The sequence below is a fragment of the Chroicocephalus ridibundus genome, chromosome 3 (genome assembly GCF_963924245.1).
Source record: "Chroicocephalus ridibundus chromosome 3, bChrRid1.1, whole genome shotgun sequence".
In the NCBI taxonomy this organism is placed as follows: Eukaryota; Metazoa; Chordata; class Aves; order Charadriiformes; family Laridae; genus Chroicocephalus; species Chroicocephalus ridibundus.
Genome location: NC_086286.1, coordinates 107,043,556 through 107,069,999, shown reverse-complemented (window position 1 = coordinate 107,069,999; position 26,444 = coordinate 107,043,556). Strand labels below are relative to the sequence as shown.

The 26,444-nt window shown below is 39.6% G+C and overlaps 1 protein-coding gene across 2 annotated transcripts in view; it reads right to left on the bottom strand.

The window, feature by feature from the left end:
- Positions 1-5,005: 5,005 nt before the first annotated feature.
- The window catches only part of TDRP (testis development related protein), a 29,580-nt gene continuing 8,141 nt past the window's right edge, over positions 5,006-26,444 (bottom strand). Inside the window, exons 2-4 of one of the 2 annotated variants that reach the window (XM_063330380.1) lie at positions 21,310-21,369; positions 10,451-10,554; positions 5,006-8,233 (exon numbers count right to left, since the gene is read on the bottom strand). In XM_063330380.1, coding sequence (XP_063186450.1) covers positions 7,888-8,233; positions 10,451-10,554; positions 21,310-21,369 — 510 coding nt within the window. In that variant the 3' untranslated portion in view covers positions 5,006-7,887. The remainder of the gene's footprint in view (positions 8,234-10,450; positions 10,555-21,309; positions 21,370-26,444) is intronic. The other variant, XM_063330381.1, reaches the window with a different exon arrangement.

The following is a 26,444-nucleotide window of genomic DNA, read 5'->3' as shown; positions in this document are numbered from 1 at the left end:
GGCCCCGCCTCGAGTGCTGTGTCCCGTTTTGGGCCCCTCACCACAAAAAAAGACATTGAGGTGCTGGAGCGAGTCCAGAGAAGGGCAACGAAGCTGGTGAGGGGTCTGGAGAACAAGTCTTATGAGGAGCAGCTGAGGCAGCTGGGGGTGTTTAGCCTGGAGAAGAGGAGGCTGAGGGGAGACCTTATCGCTCTCCACAACTACCTGAAAGGAGGGTGTAGTGAGGTGGGGGTCGGTCTCTGCTCCCAAGTAACAGGCGATAGGACAAGAGGAAACAGCCTCAAGTTGCACCAGGGGGGGTTTAGACTAGATAGTAGGAAAAATTTTACACTGAAAAGGTTATTAAGCATTGGAAGAAGCTGCCCAGGGAAGTGGTTGAGGCACCATCCCAGGAGGTATTTAAAAGACATGTAGACATGGTGCTGAGGGACATGGTTTAGTGGTGGACTTGGCAGTGATAGGTTAATGGTTGGACTTGATCTCAAAGGTCCCTTCCAACCACGATTCCATGGTTCTATAGAACGGGCAAGTTCCAAATAATGCTTTATATATTAACAGATTCACAGGCTTAGAGGCAATAAAACAACAATAAAAAAAATCAACTTCTAGCATGTAATTAATCCACTAAGAGGGAAAAAATATCCTGACACTAATGGAGAATCATCAAAATCATCTGAGATGCCAAAAAAGCAGAAGTCAATGACGAATGCTGAGAACAAGTCTCACCAATAGCATAAAAGGCTGTGACAACAGAACTTAAATTAATGAGGAATGAACTGTTAGGTAGTTCACTTTGTCAGTAATAAAAATAAAACCAGATCAAATCAGAGAGCAGCCCACACTTACTGATGATGAAGAGTTGAGAATTAAAACAAGAGGACGCAAATTTGGCCTGTGCCTTCCTTGGAGGATTAGAAAGCTTAGGTCATACCTGAGAGGAAAATGGGAACCAGAAGAATAAATGGAAAGCCAGCTCACATGATCAATACGTGGGTATGAGGGAATGTAAGGATAGAAGAAAGTCCTGAGATGAAGAAAGCGGCTGCAAGTAGCACCTGAAACCAGGGATCTCAGGGAAGAGGGAAGGGTGGAAAAAGCTCTCACTCTTAGACATCTCGGAGAATCTGGTAGGAGAGCAGAGAGGGGGAAGAGGCTGACAGTGCAGCATCTGATGAAGCAGGATACTGGAGGCAGCTGTTTAGTTCAACCAAAAGTTCAATACTTTCATCCCACCACCGCTTGAGTTCTTGCTGCAAGCCGACCACATGCCACCTTCTGAGCCTACGTTTCAAGCTTCTACTACCCGCACTTACCTTCTACATTTTTTGATCAATTAAGTCTAATTTATAGGCATAGTAGTATGGAATAGATCTGTAGAAGTGCTTGCCGTGAGTTACACACCACCAGTCTTAAAGGCATCCAAAACCTATATTTTGTACCTGTGCACAGGGGATATTCTTTCCAATTGCTCATCACAGCCAAAAATCCCATTCTTGACTAGGGTAACTGAGAAAAAAACACTACAAAAAAGGACGAGTGTGTGTTAGTTCTGATTCTCTAACACTAAATCCCTGGCCTATAATAAAAATCAATACTAAGACCCCTAGGAACAGTCTCAGATATTCTGGACTTCTTACTTCTCTTTTTACTGTGCTTCATTCCTCAATGCTAGAACATAGAATCACAGAATGGTTTGGGTTGGAAGGGACCTTAAAGATCATCTAGTTCCAACCCCCCCTGCCATGGGCAGGGACACCTCCCACTAGACCAGGCTGCTCAAAGCCCCATCCAGCCTGGCCTTGAACACTTCCAGGGATGGGGCATCCACAGCTTCCCTGGGCAACCTGTTCCAGTGCCTCACCGCCCTCACAGTAAAGAATTTCTTCCTAATATCCAATCTAAACCTCCCCTCCTTCAGTTTGAAACCATTCCCCCTCGTCCTATCGCTCCACTCCCTGCTAAAGAGTCCCTCCCCAGCTTTCCTGTAGGCCCCCTTTAGGTACTGGAAAGGGCTATAAGGTCTCCCCGGAGCCTTCTCTTCTCCAGGGTGAACAGCCCCAACTTTCTCAGCCTGTCCTCACAGGAGAGGTGCTCCAGCCCTTTGATCATCTTCATGGCCCTCTGGTGGACCCATTCCAACAAGTCCATGTCCTTCTTGTGCTGAGGACTCCAGAGCTGGATGCAATACTCCAGGTGGGGTCTCACCAGAGCAGAGTAGATCTGCTCCTTCCCTTGTCTTGAAGACCTTCCTCCTGTCCGCAGTGCAGACAGTTCTCACCGCGCAGCTCAGGAGCTCGGATCCTCCACCACGGCTGGAGCTGCTGGCATCCCATCCACCTTGGCCACAACGGCTTGGCTCACCACGCACGTGCTCTCTGGCCGGCAGCTGCACAACAGCCATGCTACGCAGACAGGTTAACGCGCTTCAGGAGACGCGTGATTTTATAAAACAAACAAACAAAAAAAGCAAGTATATATTTCATTCTCTTAATTTTCAAAATAACCCTATGTGCAGCGTTACTGTATCTGTCGTATGACTTCTGAGAATCTTGTGCTCCATCCTATCAAACAATAGTTTACTTCCTAATGGGAAATGATGCTTGTTTTCCTTTGTTTGTCCTGTCAAATGTTGCTTGCCAAGTTTCTGTCCAAAGGTTCAAAAGATAAACTGTTTACAGGCAATAAACCGCAGGCAAGTCTGCCTGAAAGCAGGTACCTGTCATGAGAGAACCAGCAAAGATTAGGTCTTTATGTCATCAGAGAGGAGGTCTTTGCATATGTGACCAAAATAAAAGCTAACAGGGCACAAGTATAAAAATAAAACAAAGCAAAGAATAATTAATATTAATTATCTTGCACATAAGAAAGCTTTAGCAGCAAATAAATAATAATATACCAAGTACAATACTTGGGCTCTGGATATGCGAGTCTCCCTTCCTTTCTCCAGCACAAACACTTGCACCACAGTATTTTAACGTCCCTCCAATCCCAGCAGCATTTATCAGTGTCCGCTTGTGGAGAATCGCAAGGCTGCTGGATAAACAAGGTCTTCAAGGAAACAGCATTTGTGGGCTTCAAGGAATGAGGTACAAGAGAAGAAGGGCCAGAAGACATTGCTAACTTTAAAGGAATGGTTGTGTATCAAGTCTGAGCTGTTTTAGTATACAACCTCAAATAACTAAACTAGCCAATCCTCTGAAAAATTATTTAAACTCAACCGCTCAATTACTCTTCTCAGTACAAAGGATTAGAGCAACTAGACAGCAAAATATCACACCATTATGTTCAGTAGCAGACGAACCAGTCTTACAAAATACAGCTGTGCGTTTTTTCTCTGCAGACAGTAACACTTTTTCTTTCCCAATAGCAAGCTCACAGCTCAAACCGTGTTATTAAGATTTCACGTGTGTTACTTGGGTCTCAAGAGCACAAAAATTTAAGTGCCACCAAGCTTTCACCAGATTATTACAGGCTTGACAATAATACAGTCGCTTTCTTGCATTTTTTTTTTTTTAAAGTACTAGACACAGAACAGGAAAATTTTCTTCCCAAAGAGAGCAAGTATTTCTTTATTCAGTATCAGCGATAGGAGTTGGTAAATATCATATGAAAAATCATCTTCTCCTTATACTTTGATTACTATTATATATTTCATATTATTTTCTATTATTTATATCCCTATTTTCTGGTTGTTTTCATAGTCTTTATTACTTTGTAACTATAAGAAGCATTTTTTTTTCTGCTATTATGCTGGTTGCACTTAAAAGAAATGCAGCTCTCTCCTTTCAGTTTCTAAACTGGATTCCTTGCCTATCTGTCAGGTTCTCTGTCTTGTATGGCACAAAGCAGCCTCATGCTACAGGAAATTTTTGGGAGACAGACATCTAACGATGCACACCTTTGCGAACTATCACCAGTGACTAAGCCTTTTAGGAAACTGTTTTTCTTCTTCATAGCACTGGTTTCATTTACTTGCACATCAGAAAGAAAAAAAAAAAAAAAAAAAAAAGAGCAGGCACTCAGGGAAAAGAAGAACAGTTTAGATCTGCAAGAAACAGCTAAATAACACGTGCATTCATGGTCTTTTCAGACTGTACAGTAGGACATACGGTGTTGTCATCTGATATTCATATACACTAACAAGCATTTCAAAAAGTTTTGGAAATGGAGACAGATGCCAGGCTGAATTCCAAATTCACCTGGGCAGGGTCCTTGTCTCCCCAGGGCCTGGAGATGCAGGTCCCTCCCCTCCCTTTCACCTGCCCAGATGTGTGCCTCTGACCCACCTGGGTACAGGCAGAGGCATCACGATATAGGGGTTTTTTTCCCTAAGAATGTCACTTGTTTGAATAAATTTTTCTGTTTCAGCTAGTTCACAAGCTCTGATAAGAAGCATTTTGCCTAAATGTTCCCTGCTAAGTCTATTTAGACAGCAACAAAGCCAGCAGACCAGAGCAGAAGAATGAGAAGGTGGCAACAGGCTTCTTTCTGTAGCCGATCTACCGGTAACAGCGGCTGCTCTCACTCTGGCACAGCCCAGGACGTGCAGGTCTCACCTCCTTACGGGGCCCGTGTATGCAAAAGCATTCCAGGTCCTCCAGTTTACATGGAGCTGGCGAAATCTTCAGGGAAAGAACGTTGTGCTGCCCAAGCTTTCATAACAGCCAATAAATTAAGAAAAAAAAAAAGTGTTTAAACCCATAAATACCAGTAAAGCAAAGTATTTGCCGTTTGTCAAAACTAATGAATTCTTCCCACTGTGAAAGTAATGGGTGATGCTTTAAGTCTAGGATGCTGCAGCTCCTGAGGCAGCACGATTCACTGAGTTTGGACAAACACAGTTATTACTCCCTCGGCCATATTCTGTGATGATGCAAGTAACGTCCACGCAGATGGGAATAGACTGATGAGACAAATAAAATGGGACCCCACCAAAAAAATATCAAAGGCAGCGGCATTTCAGTTCAAACTAAATCTTTATTCATATGGAAAATACTATTTTTCTTTTCAAATGATGCTAATAAATAAAAATACTCAGAAAGAACTTTGCTTAGAGTTAAGTGACCAGTTACAGCCACATGAAGCTTTTAATTCCCGTTAAAACCACGCCAACAATCATGCAGATTGGCTACGAGAAAGCAATATAAACTATACTTTATTTTGTGCAATCTTATCATACAATCTTAATGCTACCTTCTTCTAAACCATTTCACATAGATTGAAATGCAGTTTCAAAACAAATATTTAGGGACATATTCTACACTTATTCCACATACGGAGCTGTGTATAGCTTAAGCCCATAAATGTATAATGTAGTTAAGCATAAAGAAGGTAAAAGAAAAGAGGACCCCATTCTGAAAATTCAGACAAGTTTATAAACATAAAAGAAGAAAAGCTCACACCAGTGAGTTCTCAAAAGACAAATACATTATTAAAGCATAACAATAAATTATATTAAATTTAATAATGTTCATCCTTAGAACGATTATTTCTGAGGAAATATCACCTAAAAAGCACACAAAAACTTTCATCACTAGGAGTTGAACCTTAAGTTTACATATCTCGATTTCCCACTCAGATGTAATTTTGTTTTATAATAGGCTTCAGCTTTGTGAGCATCTTCTTTATCATACAATCAAAAACAAATTGAAAAATGTTGCAGTTAAGCTGCGCATCAAACGCATCATCAAGGTGAGAAACAGGCACTTGACAGTAAAATGTGCAAGGCAAAACCTTTACTGGTCACAGTATAAATAGATTCTTCAGGAGGGAAATTAGAAGTTCTCAGCCCATCTTTCCCAGCAAAATATTGAGGGCTGCCAGCAGATCTTTTTCTGTTCTTTTAGGTCAGCACCAACAACCAAACGAAATACTAGCTCATGCCTTAGAGGGTACTCCATAAACTATAAAAGGCAGCATACTTTACCCAAGAATCCTCTTTCCTATAATTAACCTCAGCATACGTACCTGCCAAAGGCAAATACGGGGTTTACTCACAGACTAAATGACGTGATATAAATGCTAACCCCTTCTCCTCTATTAGTATTTTTTTAAATATATAATGCCAATTTTACAAATATATTTGCCATTACAAGATTCCGTTTTGTAGCACAAAACACTGATGTTCTTTTATGTAAACTTAAGAACAATGTCTTTTAACATCCTATTAAAACCAGAAAAAAAAACCCAAAAACAAACAAACAAACAAAAAAAAACCCCACCCATTTTGCTACAGTTTCCCTCCAGGCACATCTCAACAGGAATCTCAATAAAAAAAGGAAAAAAAAAAAAAAGCTACGCAGGAACCGTAAGCCAGAAAACTATACATGAATTGGAAAAGAGAGGAGAAAGAGACAGCTAACAAAGGAGTCACGTGGCAGTAACAGAAACAAGGTACAAGCTTAGAAGAAAATGGCATGCATCCCTTTTCACCAGCACAAGCTTCTTGCAAAAATAGGTTTACGAGATATCCATTATATAAAGGTATATGCTTTCTTGTGAAAACGCTGATTTTCTCTAAAATGCTAACTTGATCTTCTGACTGTACTGGCCATATTGCTAGGCAGTCAACAAGTTTTCAGTTCTGTTATACCAGTTTAACAATCAGGAGAGAGAAAAGGCCTACTGTTCAGGCTGTTTATGAAACTTTTGGTTTGATTTTTTTCCATGAATGTTAAAGTAGTATTTATGTAGGTCATACAAACAAAACAGAAACCAACTTTGGACCTGACATCAGCCGCACTGCTAATGAGAGACAATATGCTAGAAAGAGGCACTTTTAGTATTCTTATATACATTTCAAATCTCAAGTTTAACACTTCACCTTCTTTTACCAAAAATTAAAATATCAGTAGCTAATAAGACTGAGCTTTATAACAAAAATGCTTCAGAAGTTGTGTGCATGCACATACTTGCAATGGCTCAGTTACTCAGTTATCCTGAAAATGCCAGAGTATCACTCTGGCAATCACTGCTTATGGGGTTGGGGGCGAGAACAATACAGTACAAAACAAAAAAGTTGTTTGTAGAACAAGTATCAGCTATTGTAAAAATGAAAACACATGCCCTTCCGTAAGAAGCAACTTACCCCTAGATTCAGGGCTACAGATATTGAATATCGAGATCTTTTTATACTCTACTCACTGCTGCTTTCCAAATTTTCAATCATTTTTAATTTTGGCTTAACAAGCATCTCAAAAACTGAGAAGCTTAGCTTTGTCAAACAAAGTTCAAAATAAAAACCAAAACCAAACCCCTGGAAGACCCATTTGACCTGACTATTGGTGAAGATCCTGTGATGGAAGGAATTACCTTAGGATAGTATTTTCCCATTTCATACACAGTATAGCACATTGTGACAGTCGAGCATCTTGTGTGCACAAGCTGAAGCATACGCTGAGGCTGAAGATTTGGAAAACAGTCTACTAAGTATAAGCATTCTCCCTGCAGGCAACAGATCGCTATTCTTAGTTAAAAAGGGACAGCATCAAAACTAAAATTTTGAGTGGCCCTCAAATACCAGAATAAAAACAGGACCTCAGGCTAGTGGAAGTTCCTACATAAGGCAGTCAAATTTACAACCAGTGTATACATTCACTAAGGAATTACTTTTTTTTTGGTAAAACCAACAATCCAACATACTGCAGAGTCTGAATGTGAAATATAGGCACAAAATAGATTCTCTACCTTTTTCAGTGTGGAAAACATAGCTATTTAACAATGTAATAAGAAAATTTATATCAGGTGAGCAAAAATTTGTAACAATCTGAATAAAACAAAGTACTGTATAAAGGTGCAATATTGAGCAGATTTGATTTTGGTTTAAACACACGAGTAAATCATGGAACCTTTCTCTTATCATCTATAAAGTATTCCACATTACCAGCATCATTCTAGTTCTTCCCAGTTGTCAGTAAGGTTACCTTTGCTTTGACGTCTAATACTAACCAGCTTTCCAGCTGATTTGATGCTCCACCTGGAGCTGTTTCCTGAGCTGGCCAGGTTTGTGTATTTTGTGGAGCCTTTGGTTTCATCTTCCCAGCCTGACCAGGCTGTATAGTCACTTAAAGTAGCTGCTGCGTCGCTGGTAGAGTCAGCAGTGGTAATCTGCGGTGGTTCCCATCCCTCAATCTCATCTGGTTTCCTAGATGGGACATTCTGCTTTATCACCAAACTGTCCCAAAAACCTGGCTTCTTTTCGGACTTCATCTCTTCCTTTAACTTCAGGTTTGTTCTAGAAAATAACAACGATGAGGTGATTAATTTCTTCATTTAACAATGCATGTAATAGTTACTAATAAGCATTCAATTATTTTATTATGTTTTATAGTAAGGAACGCTAATCAGTTGTCAGCCTATGACAGCACATCCCTTATTGTCAACTTCAGGAAAAACACCCTCATATACATGTAAACCTAAACGCAGTCGAATCTTGCTCTGATAAATCCGAAGTGGACTGAGTACGGCCATTTCCTACTACAAAAGAACTTAGACTCCTCACCCCGCACCGGTGAATTACACTGAACTGCCTTTGGAAAGGTATGAAGTATTTTAGCATGCATTAGAAAAATTTAGGACTTTAACCAAAAAAACCCAAAAAGCAAACCCAGAGCTAGGGTAGTTGAAGGAATAGGAAAATGTCTTGTCAACCACCAGCTTTAACGATCACTTACTATCTTCCTCACTTTCATATACCTGTTATCACCTTGCCAGTTAAACCTTATACCCAAAAATAGTTGATGTACTCAGTATTAAGACTTTAAAGACACCAGCATTTTTTTTATAAAGATCTGCACAATATTTTGAAAACAGCTATTTTGTATTTCTGGTAAGAACTCCCAAAATTCCCCTCCCAAAACTAAGAAAAAACAACCTTTGTTGCATTTTCTCTCTCAAAAAGATATTTGAAAGGCTACTCATATTATTACATTTTTTATCCTGTTAAGAACCTTCAATATTAATTATTTCATATTTGCAATGTGGAGTATTTAAAATACAGAATGTCAAATGTTTATGCATAAGTTTATATGCAGGGTTAAGTTTATAATAAAATAACGGACCACAAGGAAAGGCTGAATACCAGTGATGAAACACACAACCTTCAGGGTTCAATGAGCTAAACGTTAGGAGCATACAAAGTCCTTAGCCACAAATACAACCACCATTGAATTTTTTTTTTAGTATTTCTATTTAGAAGAGCTTTTTTCCATTAATTAAAGCTTGACACTATCGTATTTAACTAGAAGCAACTGAACCAATACCCTTAAAATTACTTTTCCTGAATTTTGTATTTACCATTAGACTATTCAGAATTTTCATCTTGCTAAAGCCAGTCACAGACTCAGAATATTTTTCTCATATTTCATGAGTAGGCACTTCAAAAGTTGTATTTTTCTTTAAAAGTAAAATAAAAATCGTGGTATAGAGTTACAGGGAAATACCCCCAAACTTGAAATACAGGCAGTTTTCATAGTAATGCTAAAGTAGCTTTCTACATTTGCGGTAACTCTGATTTCATCCTTCTGCTCTCTTCACAGGGTTTCTTGATTATTATATTCAGCATCAATTGCAAAGAATCCCTGAAGCAAGCTAATACCCGTAAAATTGTACAGGGACAGTAGCTGGGAACTTTTGGGAAGTGTTATTGAACAGGCTCAAATGGAAATGGCAATACATGTATTTATATTCTAAGTTGTTTATACACACACACCCCCCCCTGCAAGTACATATATAGAGTTGCATACTGTAATATATGTATTTCAAAGTAAACTGGAAACAAGACATACTACAGCAAGTCTTCTAAATCTAATATTTAGCTGGAATAGCTATATTGAAAGGTGGCACATTTTTTCCTGTTTGTAACCAAGGTAGGCAGCACATGTAGGTAAAGCCTACGTATACTTGTAACAGCAAAATAGTCTGTTCTGGGAAAAGGTCTATTCTGTTCAGAGAACAGCTCTAACCGAGCCGGCAGCGGAACTGTTCCAAGTAAGCACCTCAGCTCTGACAGGGAAGATTTGCAGATCCTGGGTACAGCTACTCCACTTAACCTTTTTAGGTGTAGACAAGACTTCAAAAGAGAAAGTAAAGCATGTAAAAAAGGGAATTTGTAAATTCAACTATAATTAATCCTTAAGGGGGAGGGTGGGAATGACACTTTTACTCAGAAACCTTTACTCCTTTTCTACGGTAAAAAATTATTATGCAGCTAAATTCTCTTTGCTTCTTGACAGAACTAAAAATATCCGTCCTTTCCTAATACGGCATGCCTTATCCATTGTAAGCTGAACCTATACATAATTCTGAAACGCCCATAAACTTTTGTCTGTGATTTAACTTCCAGGAATTCAACACTACTGCTTCTCAGTGCCTACCTTCACTACTTAGCACAGCTATTTTCTGTTCCCGTTTGTGTATTTTGATACCAAACAGACCAATTGGTTTTACTCACCCTTTGGATTTGGGAGACTTGCATCCTGCTAGCAATTGCTGTTCGTCATCTTTATTGAACATTGACGTCACCTCCTTCCATCCCCGGAAACTTGCACCTTGAACCTATACAGAGAAGCAAGGATCCTCATAAATATGAATTAAGGACTTACAAGCACAGAATACGGCTGCCAGTGCTGTCTCTGGGTGGCGGACAGGTAGGGTTGTTGCTGCCTGCAGAGGATGGATGCGTTTTGAAACAAGCAGGCTGGGTTACTGCAGCAAGAGCTCTTTCCTGCTGAGCAGAGTCCAAAACCTTGCCAGTTTGCAGAGGCTGGCAAGACATGTCAGTGAGGACAGCTGGGCTCCTGGATGCTCTTCTGCAGGCAGGAGCTGCTGGCTCCATTTTAGCATATCACAGTAAGAAGGGAATCTGTGCAGCTTAGGAAACAGTCTAAGGGGCCTCAGTAGACAGAAATGAAATGAACAGTCATTGCAGGAATCATAGAACAGTTTGGAACTAGATGATCTTTAAGGTCCCTTCCAACCTCCCTGCCATGGGCAGGAGCACCTCCCACTAGATCAGGTTACTTAAAGCCCCAGCCAAGCTGGCCTTGAACACTTCCAGGGATGGGGCATCCACAACTTCTCTGGGCAACCTGTTCCAGTGTCTCATCACCTTGACAGTGAAGAATTTCTTCCTAATATCTAATCTAAATCTGTCCTTTTTCCATTTAAAACCATTACCCCTCGTCCTACCACTACACTCCCTGATAAAGAGTCCCTCCCCAGCTTTCCTGTTTGCCCCCTTTAAGTACTGAGAGGGTCTACAAGGTCTCCCTGGAGCCTTCTCTTCTCCAGGCTGAACAATCCCAACTCTCTCAACCTGTCCTCATAGGAGAAGCGCTCCAGCCTTCTGATACTCTTTGTGGCCCTGCTCTGGACCTGCTCCAACAGGTCCATGTCTTCCCTGTGCTGAGGGCTCCAGAGCTGAATGCAGTACTCCAGGTGGGGTCTCACCAGAGCAGAGTAGAGGGGCAGAATCACCTCCCTTGCCCTGCTGGCCACACTTCTTTTGATGCAGAAAAGGACCACAACAGACAGGACAACCAGCTGAATTATGAAACTCTTAAGATTTAACCTGCTTTGAACTCATTGTTCCTATTTTTAACTCACCAAAACTATTTCTTATGGCCCTGCAAGCAAAAAGGTTAGGAGCATTGGCTCACCACTGAAATGCAACACATGTCACTTGTACATTACAGTGTGCTCTCTAAATTTACTGTGACCGTTAAACATGTAGGATAAATGATTTTTTCAACATTAAGTGTTTGAGTCCCTCTCCCCCAAAGCAAAACAAATAGGTATCGGTTATTTTTATTTTGATAGCATGCTGAGGGACTCTAACAGCAGTGCACACACGTGCACTCAGCACAGAATATGAAAGCTGCTGTTCCTCCTTGCAGGGTCCAGTAAGAATGGCAAAGTGACAGTCTAACAGTGTTACTTGATTACATTTAAAAAATTCAACAATACATTATGAAGTATAATAAACAATCAAAACAAAGTTGTAGTTGTCAATATGAGTGAAGGCTAATTCATCACCTGTTGTTATTTCTGCAGAACTCATTGGTGCAAATTAGTATCAATTTGATATTTAGGTTTGAATTGATTACAGTTTATAACTGATACATCCAGGCTTTAAAACATATGAAACATCACCTACGATTTGAGTACAAACAGCAGACAGGAAAATACTGCTACCACCACCACCTCACCTTAAGAAACCCATAACCTCTACCATTTGCAGGAGTGCCCTTGTTATCGCATATTAGTCACGGATTATTTCCATCTCTTGCTCTCCTGTTCCACTGTGTCCTACACCTTCACTTCTCACCCACCTTCCCCTCCTCACATCTGAACCGCCTCAACTACTCTGACTCAGGAGACAGAGCAGGTCCATTTTAGGATCAGAAGGAAGGTCTAACCCAGACTCAGTTTCACTTTGGTTAGATACAAACATGGATCCAGCTTTGGGCAAAGCTCTGGGGAACTCTGAAGAGGGAAGTCTGAGCAAGGCCAGTGCAATTTCCAGCTCTCGCAAGGGGATATGGACAGATCAGGTACGGGAGAGGTAGGTTCACCACAACCCAGGCCTCCACAACTGCTCTGCTCACCTCTTCCTAAACCCATGCCTAATCTTACCATAAACCACAGCATTCCTCATGGCTTCACAAGGAAAACAACAGCTTCTCTATATATTTTTTTCTACTATGAGAATAAAGTGAGTACAGATTATAAGAAGCAAACTTTCATGTTTAATTTAAACATACGCTATTTTTAATTATGTTAAAAATATGGAGACAGCTAACTTCAACTTTGCATCCCTGTGGCAGACTCACCATAGAATGATAGAATAGTTTGGGTTGGAAAGGACCTTTAAAGGTCATTGAGTTCAACCCCACTGCCATGAGCCGGGACATCTTCAACTAGATCAGGTTGCTCAGAGCCCCATCCAACCTGACCTGGAATGTTTCCAGGGATGGGGCATCTACCATCTCTCTGGGCAACCTGTGCCAGTGTTCCACCACCCTCACAGTAAAGAATTTCTTCCTTCTATGTAGTCTAAATCTACCCTCTTTTAGTTTAAAGCCATTGCCCCTTGTCCTATCACTACACTCCCTGCTAAAAGTTTGTCCCCAGCTTCCGTGTTGGTCCCCTTCAAGTACTGAAAGGCCGCAATAAGGTCTCCCTGGAGCCTTCTCTTCTCCAGGCTGAACCCCTCCAACTCTCCCAGCCTGTCCTCATAGCAGAGGTGCTCCAGCTCTCTGATCATCTTCATGGCCCTCCTCTGGACCTGCTCCAACTCACAGAAGACTGGTCCCGTTGATAGTATAAAACAAAGCCAGACAAGCTGCAGATGATACCTTCAAACAGATACCTTGCTATACAAAATCCTTGTGTTCAAACAATCAGTGTCTCCAAGCTGTACACAACATTTAATGCTTCTGTGGTGTAAATAATGGTCTAAAACCTCAATTTCAGTCCATGAAGGCCTAATCCTGTTATCTGTTTCTGTTGTTCAGTTAAATTCTGTAACAAGTTTAATTTGTTACTCTGATTTGGCTTCCTCTCACTGTGAAGTACTTCATCCACAACAAACTTCCAAAAAATGGAAGAATCTCCAAGAAGTTAGCTGCTGAAAGAAGCAGTCTGTGCAAAAGGGAAAAAAAAAGGGAAGAAAGACAAAGAAAAACTCTAGAAAGTGCTTAGCTTTTCATATGTTAAAAAAATCCTTCATCTTCTCAAATTCTATTTTTTCAGGCCTTTTTGGGAAGGAACCTTTGCTACCATAGTCAAACCCACAGTTAAAAGCCGCACGTAACAACTCTTATTGCCTCTTACTGCCTTTAGGCCTTGAAACTGAAAAAAGACCCAAATATACCTCAGTGATCTAACTTATATATAAGCTTGTCTTTCTTCACTAATGATGTTTCATCAAGCCATTGCCACATACTAAATCTGAAGATAAAAAAGACAAAAACAACAGCAACCCCCCCACACCTTCTTACTGGTTTTCAAATAGCAATTTAATACAGAGAACTAGATTAACTTAAATAATATGTGCCTTTAAAGAACAGCATTGGTGAAAGACTACCTGGAGATAGGCATTTATACACACACTTACGTTCAACGTAAAAAAGGATATACCTACCCATACACCTTCTTTTAATCTAGAACACCATACATACTTCAACAAAGCAACTTCAACCTTTGCTGCATAGTTTTGGATACCCAAGCAATCCTCCAGCCAAACACACACACACGCCCCACAAAGCAAAAAACCAACAAACCAACCAAACAAAAAAACCAACCAAACAAAAAAACCATCCCAAAACAAAACCCAAAACCAAACACCACCAAAACATTTTCATAATAAAGTCCTGTTAATATCTAGCCTCAAGCTTTCTGTATTTTTAACTTTGGACATTTTTAAATTAAGCCTAATTCTGATTTACAGGTATCTTCAAGAACAATTATTAGAAAAGCTCTATTCAATGTCAAGCAGATAGCATGTGCAGGTCCCCAGATAAAAATTTACAAACTCTGCACTCTTTCTAACTGTAGGTAAATAAGTACCTACATACAAATTGTACCATTCCTTTGATATTTTCATAAACAAATACACCCACAATGGATCCATGGCATTTGGTAGGTACATACAAGGGTAATAACCGTGTAGCAGATTCTGATTTATTCTTCTTTCAACTAGTCCTTAGAGGAAATGTACACTAAACCTTTAAGCCACGCTTACACCACTTATTTATTTGTGGTTTCCGAATAAAACACTGCCAGGATAGCCTACATAAGGGCATCAATGTCCAAGTAGACCATATTTTGCTAATATGTGATAAAACTCATTGCACAAAGCCTACTGCATATTAAATGGACTAGGCTGAAAGAATCCTCCTAAGTGAAAGAGTAAAACCAGAACCTCTGCTCACCACACTTAAGCCTCCTCTTCCACACGTGCCTGCACCAGTGCTGATCTCCTGAAGCATCTTTTCACTCAGCTGAAAAGGAGCGAACAGCTCGCTCTTGACAGTCTTCTCAGTAGTACCATACTTAAGAATACAAACCTTAGCAGAGGAGGAGGTCAAATACTTATTTCGCACTTTCAGAAGCTTTTTTTTAACTACTGAACTGTTTAAGACAACAATCTTTTTTTTTTTTTTTTTTTTTTTTTCACTATGGCTCTCATGTAACTCTGTCACGTACTAAAATCCCTCAAACCAGCCTGCTGCATTTCTGTATTTCTTTTCATTGTTCTTTAAAGACTTTTAACCTACAGACAAGCGCCACCACCAATGCAGCTGAACAGTTACAGCTGTATCTGCTGGTAGCTACAGCTCAGGAAGAAGCTCTTGAAACCACCATTCTCTGAAACCATCAGTTTGACACACGGTAGCTGCAAAGCCAAGAAATGCTGGGAACCATCACAAAAAGGATTAGAAAAATTCAGACAGCAGATCCATAAACGATCTATTTAGAGGGATGCACCCACTAATATCTTAGAACAATGATTCCTGATGTTAGGGGAAGAGGCCCTAGAAACTGGGCAAGTGCTGCTCTCCCTGAACAGCATCTCCCATTGCCACAGTCAAAGACAGACTGCCAGACTGGCTGGGCCAGTCTCTGAATCGGCTGGGAATTTCTTACATTCTTAGAGAGCACGTGGAGAAAGACCCAGGCCTCAGAACAATTAGCTTCCTTGCAATGGATGTCAAAGGAAGGTCAATAAGTAAAAAAAGAGGTGACACTTTGGTAAGCTGACTCCTCAACCCACCAGAGATTTATTTTATGTAAAATATTTGTTACGCAAAGTATGAAAATACTGTACTGATATGGTCTTAAAGCATCACTCCACTTGCAGAAGTTCTGTATTTCATTTTTATGATGTAACTGTCTACACAAAACTCAAAAGTACAACCCCCTAAAATTTTCAAAAAAGTTTATACACATAACTGACTAGCTTGTATTCTCAAACCTTTAAAGTATTTTTCCATGTGTCAGTGGTAAAAGAAATAACTCAACATCCAAAGTTCACAGAACCAACACAGCCTTACAGCTGGAAGGGACCTCTGGAGACCATCCAGTCCGACCACACTGCTCAAAGCAGGGTGAGCTTGAGCAGATTGCCAAGGATCATGCACAGCCGGGCTCTGAGTATCTCCACAGCTTGAGGATCCACAACCTCTCTGGGCAACCTGTTCCAGGGATTGACTGCCCTCATGTTGAAAACATTTTTTCTTATGTTTAAATGATATTTCTTCTATTTCAGTTTGTGCCCATTGCATCTTGTCCATTCACTGAGCACCACCAAAAGAGTCAGACTCCATCTTCTTTACACCCTCCCTGCTGCTCGTGTACACGCAGAAACCTTTCTTTTTGCTCTTCATTTTCCTCACCAGATTTGACTCTCAGTGGGCTTCATCTTTAATCCCATCCCCGCACGCTCAAGGAGTGTCTACATTCCCCCCAGGTCACTTGACCTGGTTTCCACCCTCTGTATTCTTCCCTTTTGTGTTTGAAGTTTTTCAGGAACATTTTGTTCATGCAGACAGGCCTCCTGCCACCTTTGCTTCTTTCTCTGCTTGATGGGATGGGCTATTCTTGAGCTTGGAGGAAGCAATCTTTGAAAATCAAAGCTGATTGATACCACCAGGTATACACTCAAAACTCCACGTTAAAAAAAAATAAATTAAAATCAAGTTAAATGCCCATAAGGGACTGCTAAGAAAAGAGAGCACTATTAAGAAGGACTAGAATTGTTAACATCAGATGTTAGAAAGTCAAAACCATTAGAGGACCAGGTTGGATGCTGCAGGCTAGTATTTTTAAAAAATGACAATGAGAAACAAAGCAGAAATTTCTCAAGATTACAGACCGGTCTCATACCCATTTGCCTATGGGAACATGGAGTATGCTTACCAGAACAACCATTAGTAAAGCTTCTTCCGTATCTTCCATTTTAGATTATGAAAATCTGTGCAGCACAATGCCCTGTGCAATCACCTAAAAGGATCAGCAGAAGTGAAATTACACATGCATATTAATCCACCAACTGGCAGACTACTGAAAAACCATTATCATTGTCTGTCCCAACAGCATCTAAAGAGCTCAAGCCCAGAGCACAGATTCTTCCACTTCAGTAGAGGAAATTCCAGCTTATGAAGTACTCTTTCTCCACCATGACAAGGATGCCATTTAATTAGCGTTTCTGAAACTGTGAGTACAAGTAGTCGCTTCTAGAACATCATGTAAAGGATGCAGTCTGTATCCCTAGTCAAACTGTCTGCTCTTTCTTGCTCTGTTTCCTTCTGCTTTGCTGATGCTTCATGTCCGTGCCCATCTGTCAGACAGACTCCCAGAAAGAAATCTCACAAGGTGGCAGAACTGGTTTATCAGACACTGCTGCTGAAAACGGTCAACCCAGTCCGTTACCTGCTCACATTAATACTGCCTCCCTTATGCTATGGTTTTGTACCTGTGTGATACTGTGGAAAACCACCTCAAGTCACAAAGCCAGCAGAAATCTAACTCATTCATTTTTTGCATTCTTTTGGGTTAATGATAAAAATCAGCTCATTGAAAGATGCCAGAGTCAGAGGGACACCAAAAAAATGTGGAAGTTAAGCATAATCTACTATATCAGCTCAAGCACCCTTTGCAAGTTGCAGTCATCTACTGACTTCATTCCACACATACAGCTTTGTACATACAGGATGACTTCCCCAAACTCGCCCCCTAAGCTCCACTCTGTAAGTGTAGTAAGGGTTTTCTGCTTTGTTACCTGTATTGACTCAAGGGAATCAACTGCATATAAACTGCATATGTTGACTACCATTTTTCTTTCTATAGATAAAACAGGAAACAAATGTCTACTGACAGTTAGCTTTATAAAGTGCCCCAGAAAGGGACAACTCTTAAATTGGAAGTCTCCAACAAAATTGAAAGATACTACTACCAGAAATGACTTTAGGTATACCATTTTTCACCACATCAACAAATTCTGATGATTTACATGACTCTCAGTTTCCCATACTAGGTAAACAGCCAATGCATAATAAATGAACAATCGAAGAGTCTACTGGGAAACAGTAAAGCATCACTAAGACGACTTCAGTTAATTTTACTGTCAAAGGTACACAGTTAATCATTAGAGCTCTACTAGGGGCAAGAGGGTTCATGAAAAATTAGGCTAAAAGGCAACAAACCAGGAATACTAACAGTTGGGTACAAACTAAAGAACTAGATCAGTCCTAAAAGCAAATTTTAAAAGTACATTGCACAAAAAGAGTATGTAGGTACAGATGAACGTATATTAAAGAGGAAGACTGTGTAAATTTAACTGAAAACAGTTAAATCCATCCATCAGATGGATGTGGTTAATATACATGAACACCTTATTATGGGAGAAAAAAAAAAAAAAATATTACTCTGACTCTGAAATGGTAGTGCTTTATGCGTGGGTAACAGTACTTTCAATATATTCCAGTTAGACTTTTCTACTTCCCGACTGCCTGGCCAGCAGTGCTCTGGAGCACCGAAGTCCCTCTCTGCCAGCTACAAGAAGCCACATAACAAGAGTCTTAGCAACCAAAAATAGCAATTACAGTGGATTCTTGCTATATACCTGCAGTGAGAATCAACGTGTTCAATGCCTTTGTGCAGTTAAGCAGCTAATCCCTAAAAAGTCACTGCTCGGCATGTATGAAATGAGGTTTTCAGAAATTTATATTCTGGCCAAGTTTTAGCAGAACTTCACAAGTATTTTCACAGAGGATTGACAACTGGTGAATCAAAACCCTCCAGAAAAGTAGAGGCACTCCACAAAACACTTGCAGACATTTTTTATAAATGTAAACAAAACGAACGGATTTTCCTCTCAACCTTGACTGAGAAGAAACAATTGTTTGTCCTACGGCTTCCCTCCCTCCTCCCCTGAAAAAAATGAACCTAAAATAAAAAGCTAGAGATGGAATTTCCCATGTAAGTACCTTACAGTTCAATAAAATTACAACTGTTTTATAATAAAAAAAATGCCAGTCAGCTTTAATTAAAGAAGAATTGTTCCCACATTATAGGAAACATAACATGTTCTTCATAACATGCAAGAACTCAAATAACAGAAAGTGAAAAAGCAATCCCCTTCTAAATTTATCTTCCAGATATCAAAGCATTTGAAGGGGAACTTTCTCAACTCAACCACCTGCCGGTGTGCAGATCAATACTTAGTCTATTCTGTGGTGCACGTGAGCTCCAGGATTTGGCCCTACCTGAATCATAGAATGGTTTGGGTTGGAAGGGACCTTTAAAGGTCATCTAGTCCGACTCCCCGGCAATGACCCGGGACATCTTCAACTAGGATCAGGTTGCTCAGAGCCCCGTCCAACCTGACCTGGAATGTTTCCAGGGATGGGGCATCTACCACCTGTCCGGGCAACCTGCATTTCACCACTCTAAGAGTAAAGAATTTCTTCCTTCTATGTAGACTAAATCTACCCACTTTTAGTTTAAAACTATTGCCCCTTGTCCTATCCCAACATCTCCAATTTCATTATTAAAATGATTTGTTTCTCAAAACTTTTTGTCTCTTTTCAAAAGCTGGCCTAGTAACAACTGTAGACAAAGCCTTCACCGTGCTTTTAACTCAGAAGCTCAGCATGTAGGTGAAACTCCCAAGATTAGCTTTGCAGACGCCAAAGGGCCAGGCACAGCGTGAACACCGGTTCCAGATTTCTGCATTTCACGGAGCACCACTAGAGGGTTCACAGTTCCTCACTTTGAGATGTCACGAGGAGTTTTAACCAGCTATACCTGCCTTTCAGGAGAGCCGTGAGAAGGGAACTAGAAAATTCAGCATTGCAGTTAGCCTGTTGTCATGCTGAGTGGGCAGCTTCCTGCAGGAGCAGAAACTAAGACCATTTTCCAACCTCCACCTCCAGCCATCAGGACCAGCTCCTACTTTTGCACCTCCAAACCTAGGCCAAAGGCTTTCCTCTGAAAATGGGCATCAGGACTCTCTTAAAACTCAGGCTTTAAGAGAGCAGGAAGGCTGTCTCCCTAAAGGGCAGACATACCCTTCACCCGCTGCCCTTTTCTTCGAGAACTTCATTGTTCTTCACCATACTGCTTCAACACGGAGACTGCTTTATTCATGACACGTGCATGCTGAAAAGGCCACATGTACAATTCATCAGCCTTTTATTAATATATTAAAGATTTCGGAACTTCTGGAACATCAATGTACCGACAGCTTCTATGACGACAGAAGAACCAAATAAAATACAGAAAGTGCTTTCAGAAACAACAAGAAAGAGAAAATGAGAAGGGTAAGGTGTTTTTTTGTGAATACATTTTTAAGACAAGAGGGGTTTACTTTAAAACACAAAAATACCGCAGCTCAGTTGTTTGCCTTCCTGAGTGACTATGGGTCAAAAAAAAAAAAAGCTTCACTATAAAATAAATTCTTTCCCTAAGCATTCATCATCTGGCATAAAATGAACAGTAGTTTATATTTTCTTAAAAAGGAATGCATTTCTTCTAAAACGTAGAAAAAGGTATAGTACTATCTCACTTTTCAGTGAAAATCAGGCTGCATCTGAAGTAGAACAAAAAGAAGAGGCAGATGTTCTGTGTATACATACATATTAATGTAAAGTATTCTATTACACTAATGAAACTATTTTAAAATGCTTTTCTCTATACCTATGGAATTTCAAAACAAGCTCTAGCGTATCATAACAACTTCCAGTTCTTTCATCTTCTACTAATGTATTTTAAGAACATTAAAAAAAATTCTTGGACACATATCAAGGTAAAAAAAAAAGTAACTTGTATGCCTCCTTTTCTTTTCTGAAAGAGATATGAGATAAAAGTCCTTAATCTCTTGTGGTCAGAGAGACAGCTGAGATACCTATAATCAAATAAATAACCCAAATCCCGTCTACTTTTCATGTTTTCATTGCCTGTTACAGCTAATATTTAGTGCTTCCTTAGACTTCAGTTATTCCTGTGGCTGCTTATTTTTATTTTGTCTTTTAATATCTATCATGTGGAAGAAAAAAAAATAAATACTTGTTTCCTCCCTATAATGAAAGGAAGTAAGGCAGCTTTCTAACTAATACTGCACTACTAATATTACTTCAGTGACAGTCCCATGACCAAATATCGTAAGCAATTAGAAAATCATCAATGAAGTACATAACTATACACCTTAATCAGGCTGTACATGAAAACCAGGTAACTTCCTAACATAAACTGACTGAGATATATATTATATAAAACATGTTACACCACCAAAGAACAGGTATTTACCTTTGTTGCAAGTTGTGACACTGAAGATGAAACTTCATCATGAAGAAACTGGTCTTTATTCTCAAAAACAAAAGGATAAAGATAAAAAAAGGCCCATAGTCAGTTTTGGTTTGACAATAAGCAGTGACACATTTTAGAGTATTCATAAATGCTTTTATTCTATTCAGCCCATCATAAAGAAAACTGACAAAATATGATCACAATGCAAAACTAAGCGAACACCACTACTAAAGTAAAAAATGTGAACACAACTGCATTTAGAATGATGAAAAATGCTGCACCAGAAGTAAAAAGCAAAACCAAACCCCTACAAAACCAAAAACTCCACAGCCCAAAGAGAGATCAAAGAAACCCTTGCATCATAACAATTTTAGTACAATTAGAATTAAAAAGTTAATTTGCGTCTTAATAATCATGTCTGAATTTTTTGGGTCTACACTGATTTTCCGAATACCATACTAGATGATGGTCTATGCAGTGTCTGTAGGCTGAGCGGAGAAGAATGTCCCAAGATTATTTCCTCCTTCATGTTAAAAAGCATTACATTTCCTTAACTCAATGACAGACTTCTGCCCACGTTCCTTTCCCCTCCATTTATAACTGTGTATTTCTGAAGAAAAACAGAGTACTGAAGATGTTAATGAAGGTAATTCATTAGGGTAGCATTTCTGCCCATCTCTGAATTAAGCTGGTGTCAGTACGCCCAGGCCATCCTGTTACTATCAACGTTCTCCTCAAGACAGGACAAGATCGTGTTGGGAGCACTTTAGAGGCCAAAGAAAGATATAGGAAGTGGGGCGTAGCGTACAGGAATCATGTAATTTAAATTTCTTCAATTTATGCTTTAATGAGAAAAAGTGCTACTTTTTTTTTTGCTCTGCATGTAACTCTGAATACAAACAGTCCCCAAGTACAAAACAAGAACAGCTACCTGTAACTGTAATTATTTAACTCTAGTTCCAAGAAAAAACAAAATTACAACAGAATGGTTTATGGAAAGTGTCTTCAAAGTGGCAGTTTCAGAGAATCCCTGTATTCACTTTGGTGTATCTTCTGCTTATGTCAGGCAATTACTGTTTCAAAATCAAATTTATCAATTCCTTCCTTTTCAACTGAATTAAATGTTAAGGAGCTGATATGCTCTTAGTTCCATAAGCTTAATTTTCTTTTAGGGTAACTCCACACGCAAATATCCCAAGACACACAAAACACACAGCATCCCAGCTCCTATGCATTACCAGAGAACTCCTTCACTTTACTAACAGCATCAGAAAGAGGTGTGAAAGGTAGCATGAGAAGCATTAGATATTTCTAGTCATGTGGGGAACCACATGTTACCAGCTTCATTTTGAGAGACCAGCTTCAAATCCTATGGATCTTTTTTTGTTATATTTATTTTTTATAAATATATTGTTTTATATTTATTTATTTGCCTACCAACATTTCTGTTTACTTTACAGGCAGTATTTTGTACTATACACGGGACAGGGATGGAGTTAGGAGCATTTCTAGAAACAGCGTGAAGACCATCACACTATAGTTCAATAATAACTGTATGTTGAAGTGTCCTGTAGCGATAGGACAAGGAAACTAAAAGAGGGTAGATTCAGACCAGGTATAAGGAAGAAATTTTTTTACGATGAGGGTGGTGAAACACTGGCACAGGTTGCCCAGAGAGGTGGTAGATGCCCCACCCCTGGAAACATTCCCGGTCAGGTTGGACGGGGCTCTGAGCACCCTGATCTGGTTGAAGATGTCCCTGCTCATTGCAGTGGGTTGGACTAGATGACCTTTTAAGGTCCCTTCCAGCCCAAACTATTCTATGAAATACAGTGATTTGCAGACAGATAGCTTTACTTGTTGGGGCAGAATAAAAAGTCTTGAACTCCTATTATCATCCAAAATGAGAATATTCCTTCCTCTGGATCTTAACAAGTTATTTAATTCTAGATTTCAGTTGGCTGTCTTTAACACAGGAGAATATTATTGTAGATGGGATACCAAAAATGACAAAGTTTTGTGTAGTACTCTAAAAAGAAATTCAATTACTTTTTCCTTTCTCTCCTTTTAAGAGAATCATTGGCAATATTTTAAATGGAAACACCACACACATATACCATGTCAGAAATTTCCTTGTTTCTCCTCAACACGCTCAAACATTTGGATGAGGTTGCAAAGCCTTAGACTTAACATGATGGCATCTCTGCTGGGACACAGGATAAGAGCTAGAGAATACTTCATCTGATTTGTCGAAATTTTTCCCAAGAAGAAGAAAAACCAAAAAGAAAACAAGAACTAGAAGAGCCTCTAGGGGAAGTATAGGAAGAGGAGAAATTATCTCAGACATCCAGAGCTGGCAGAGCAACCAGTTTCAACAACCAACAATACTGTCTCCAGAACAAATAAGACACTGTTAGTACCTTCCAAAGAAATAACACCTCTCATTTTAATTCTTGCAGCTCTCCAAGTATCTTAAGAAGGATAATAAAAATATGAAAGTGCATAAAGAGACTTCATGCTCTACTACAGAGAAGAGAAAAGATGAAAGAGTGAAGGCATACAGCCTCTAGCAAGCCAGAGCACAAGGAAGCAAGAGTGCGAAGCTACTTTCACACTGAAAGCTTCTATGGGAAAACAGAGAGATGCAATGAGCACCTCATACAGCTAAGCAGTCAGCATAATAAAATGCGACTACCCTTGTTGATAAAATATGTAATTCACAATAGTAGACAAAAAGGGGTATTTGTTCGCTTCTTTAGAAGTGTGACAACTAGGGCTGTGTTTCTGCGTTAATACAGTGCTACTACTCACAGATGTGCAAGGTACTACCTCATAAGGAATGAGACAGTAGTTTGCAGTAACTACGCTCACACAAGGGAGGCTGATGGTAAGAAGACAACACAAAGTTTAAAGATATCAAATACAAAGATTGAAAGATATGAAACCCTTAAGAAAGCAACTGGTGAGAATCCAATACCTAAAATTGATTTTTTGGGGTGGAAGACCTATGAAATATCCATAGCATCCTTTTTAAGATACACTGCCTAAGAGAAGGAGACTTGGACAACTGTGGTGTGCTTGTGATGTCCATCCATACATCCCATGCGCTCACAGTAACTCTTGATTGAAACTGGCCAGTAGGTTTGAATTCAGCAATCTCAAAGAGACTAGATTTCGAAACATTTTGTGGAAAATCCATCACTAAGGAAAGCTGAGAAAAGCAGACTAACATCCCACAGAAGGAATAAAATGCGGGAGGAGCACATGTGGGGGTTCAGAGCCATGGCCCACATCACAGGGAGGGACCTGTGCACTGTGTGGTAGGGATGGGTTGTGTATTAAAAAAAAAGACAACAGAGGGAAAGAGAAGACAGAGGGAGGGGACCAGTGCCATCACTGGGAAGAGCCAAGGAAAAAAGATGAGAAGTCATATATAACCCGTCTTCACTTGTTACCCGTAGAATAATTAGCGTTCTTCAGTGATAAACATTAGTACCCCCTCTTCTGATGCATATTCTCTATTTTTGTTACCATTCAGAGATCGGGGAGCCTACAATTTGGTTTTCCCAATTTGCTTTAGGGGACGATCTACTCTACCGCTACATGTAAAGAGTGAAGATGAGCTTTCTATATCATGCAGCATAACACACACTGACACCAAACACTTACAAATTATTTCAGCGTATTTTAATCTGAGCAGTTTACAGTTACAATTCTTTTTTTTACTTCAATTTAAGAAAAATGCATGGACCACATTATAGTATTTAATAACTAATAGGTGACTAAATGCTAACACTAGTGGGAAATGCTGATCAGCAACCTGAATAGCCTTCCAGTTCTGGCAGGGGAAGGTTGGTATGCGCACTGTGTTTTCATAAGGAAACAAGTGCCCTTTTGTTGGACATACTGCAAACCATAAGGTACTCAAGGGATTAATTCAACTAGCACACAAATCTTTTTGTACAGAGATCAAAACTGTAATCTACTTCCCTCAGCTTCCTTTGTGGTAAAGTAATTAATTAGTCTCTTTAGATCATTCACTTTCATAATTCAGGCCAGGATGAGGAACGCTGGACATCAAAGAGTTAAGGCAAATAATAGCATCATCTCACCCTGCATGCCCTTCTTTTGCTCTAGTACATAAAATGGTGTATTATCGATTTTCTCTACCCAGTTGTGGAACCTTCCTATCGTACACATACTAGCTGTCAAAGCTGAGCGCACGTAAGAGTACACAAGCTATTATTAAAAGAGTAGGTCCTTTTGGTGCAAATTCTCGCCCTTCTACTGACCTATTATATCCCCTCTGCCTAGCATCACATCTCATCAAGGACTGAGCATAATTTAAAGTCTAGGTTATCATGCCTGTAAGTGCAAATTAGTTTATGATCCACAAATCTATAATTTAAGTGGAAAAAACCTAAAACAAACACCACCTCGAGAGATACACTCCAGGGCAGAATTTAACACAATTCCCAGTATTCCACAAACCCCACTAAATAATGTAGTGATAGGAGAAGGGAAGGTTAAAAAAAAAAAAAATTAAAAAAAAAAAAATCACTCAGGAAATCACAAACCTGAAAGTTAAGCTCTGAAGTTGGGAAGATTCCCAAAACACTGATTACAAACCAAACAGTTGAACAACTCTATATACACAGCCTGACCAGAAACAGTCAGCACAGATTCAGATGAGAAGATCATGCTGCCAGATCACAGTCTTAAAATACAGCTATAACAAAAAAAAAAAAAAAAAATTTCCTTGGGTTTGAGCAGGATCTTGCTATAACGTCAAATGAAATAAACAAGACTAAAGCAGATTATTAATGCAAAAGTCACTCTGCTTATCTAATTTTAGAACTAAATCAAAACCAATGCAAAATGTACTCAAAACATGAGTAAGAAGAAAGTTAACAGCAGAAGATCAGTGGCATCGGGCCTCATTTTCTTTGCTGCACCTATAATATACACCTGGGAAAAGTCAATGTGTGAATATATGCTTTCTGAGTCATGAAATTGAGGCAAAAGTGATCAAATGTAAACAGGCACCAAAACAACTATACTATTTTCAACATATTCTTTTAACACAGCTGAAAAATAGAGCTGAACTGTACCTGAACACTCACAGAAAACTGAAC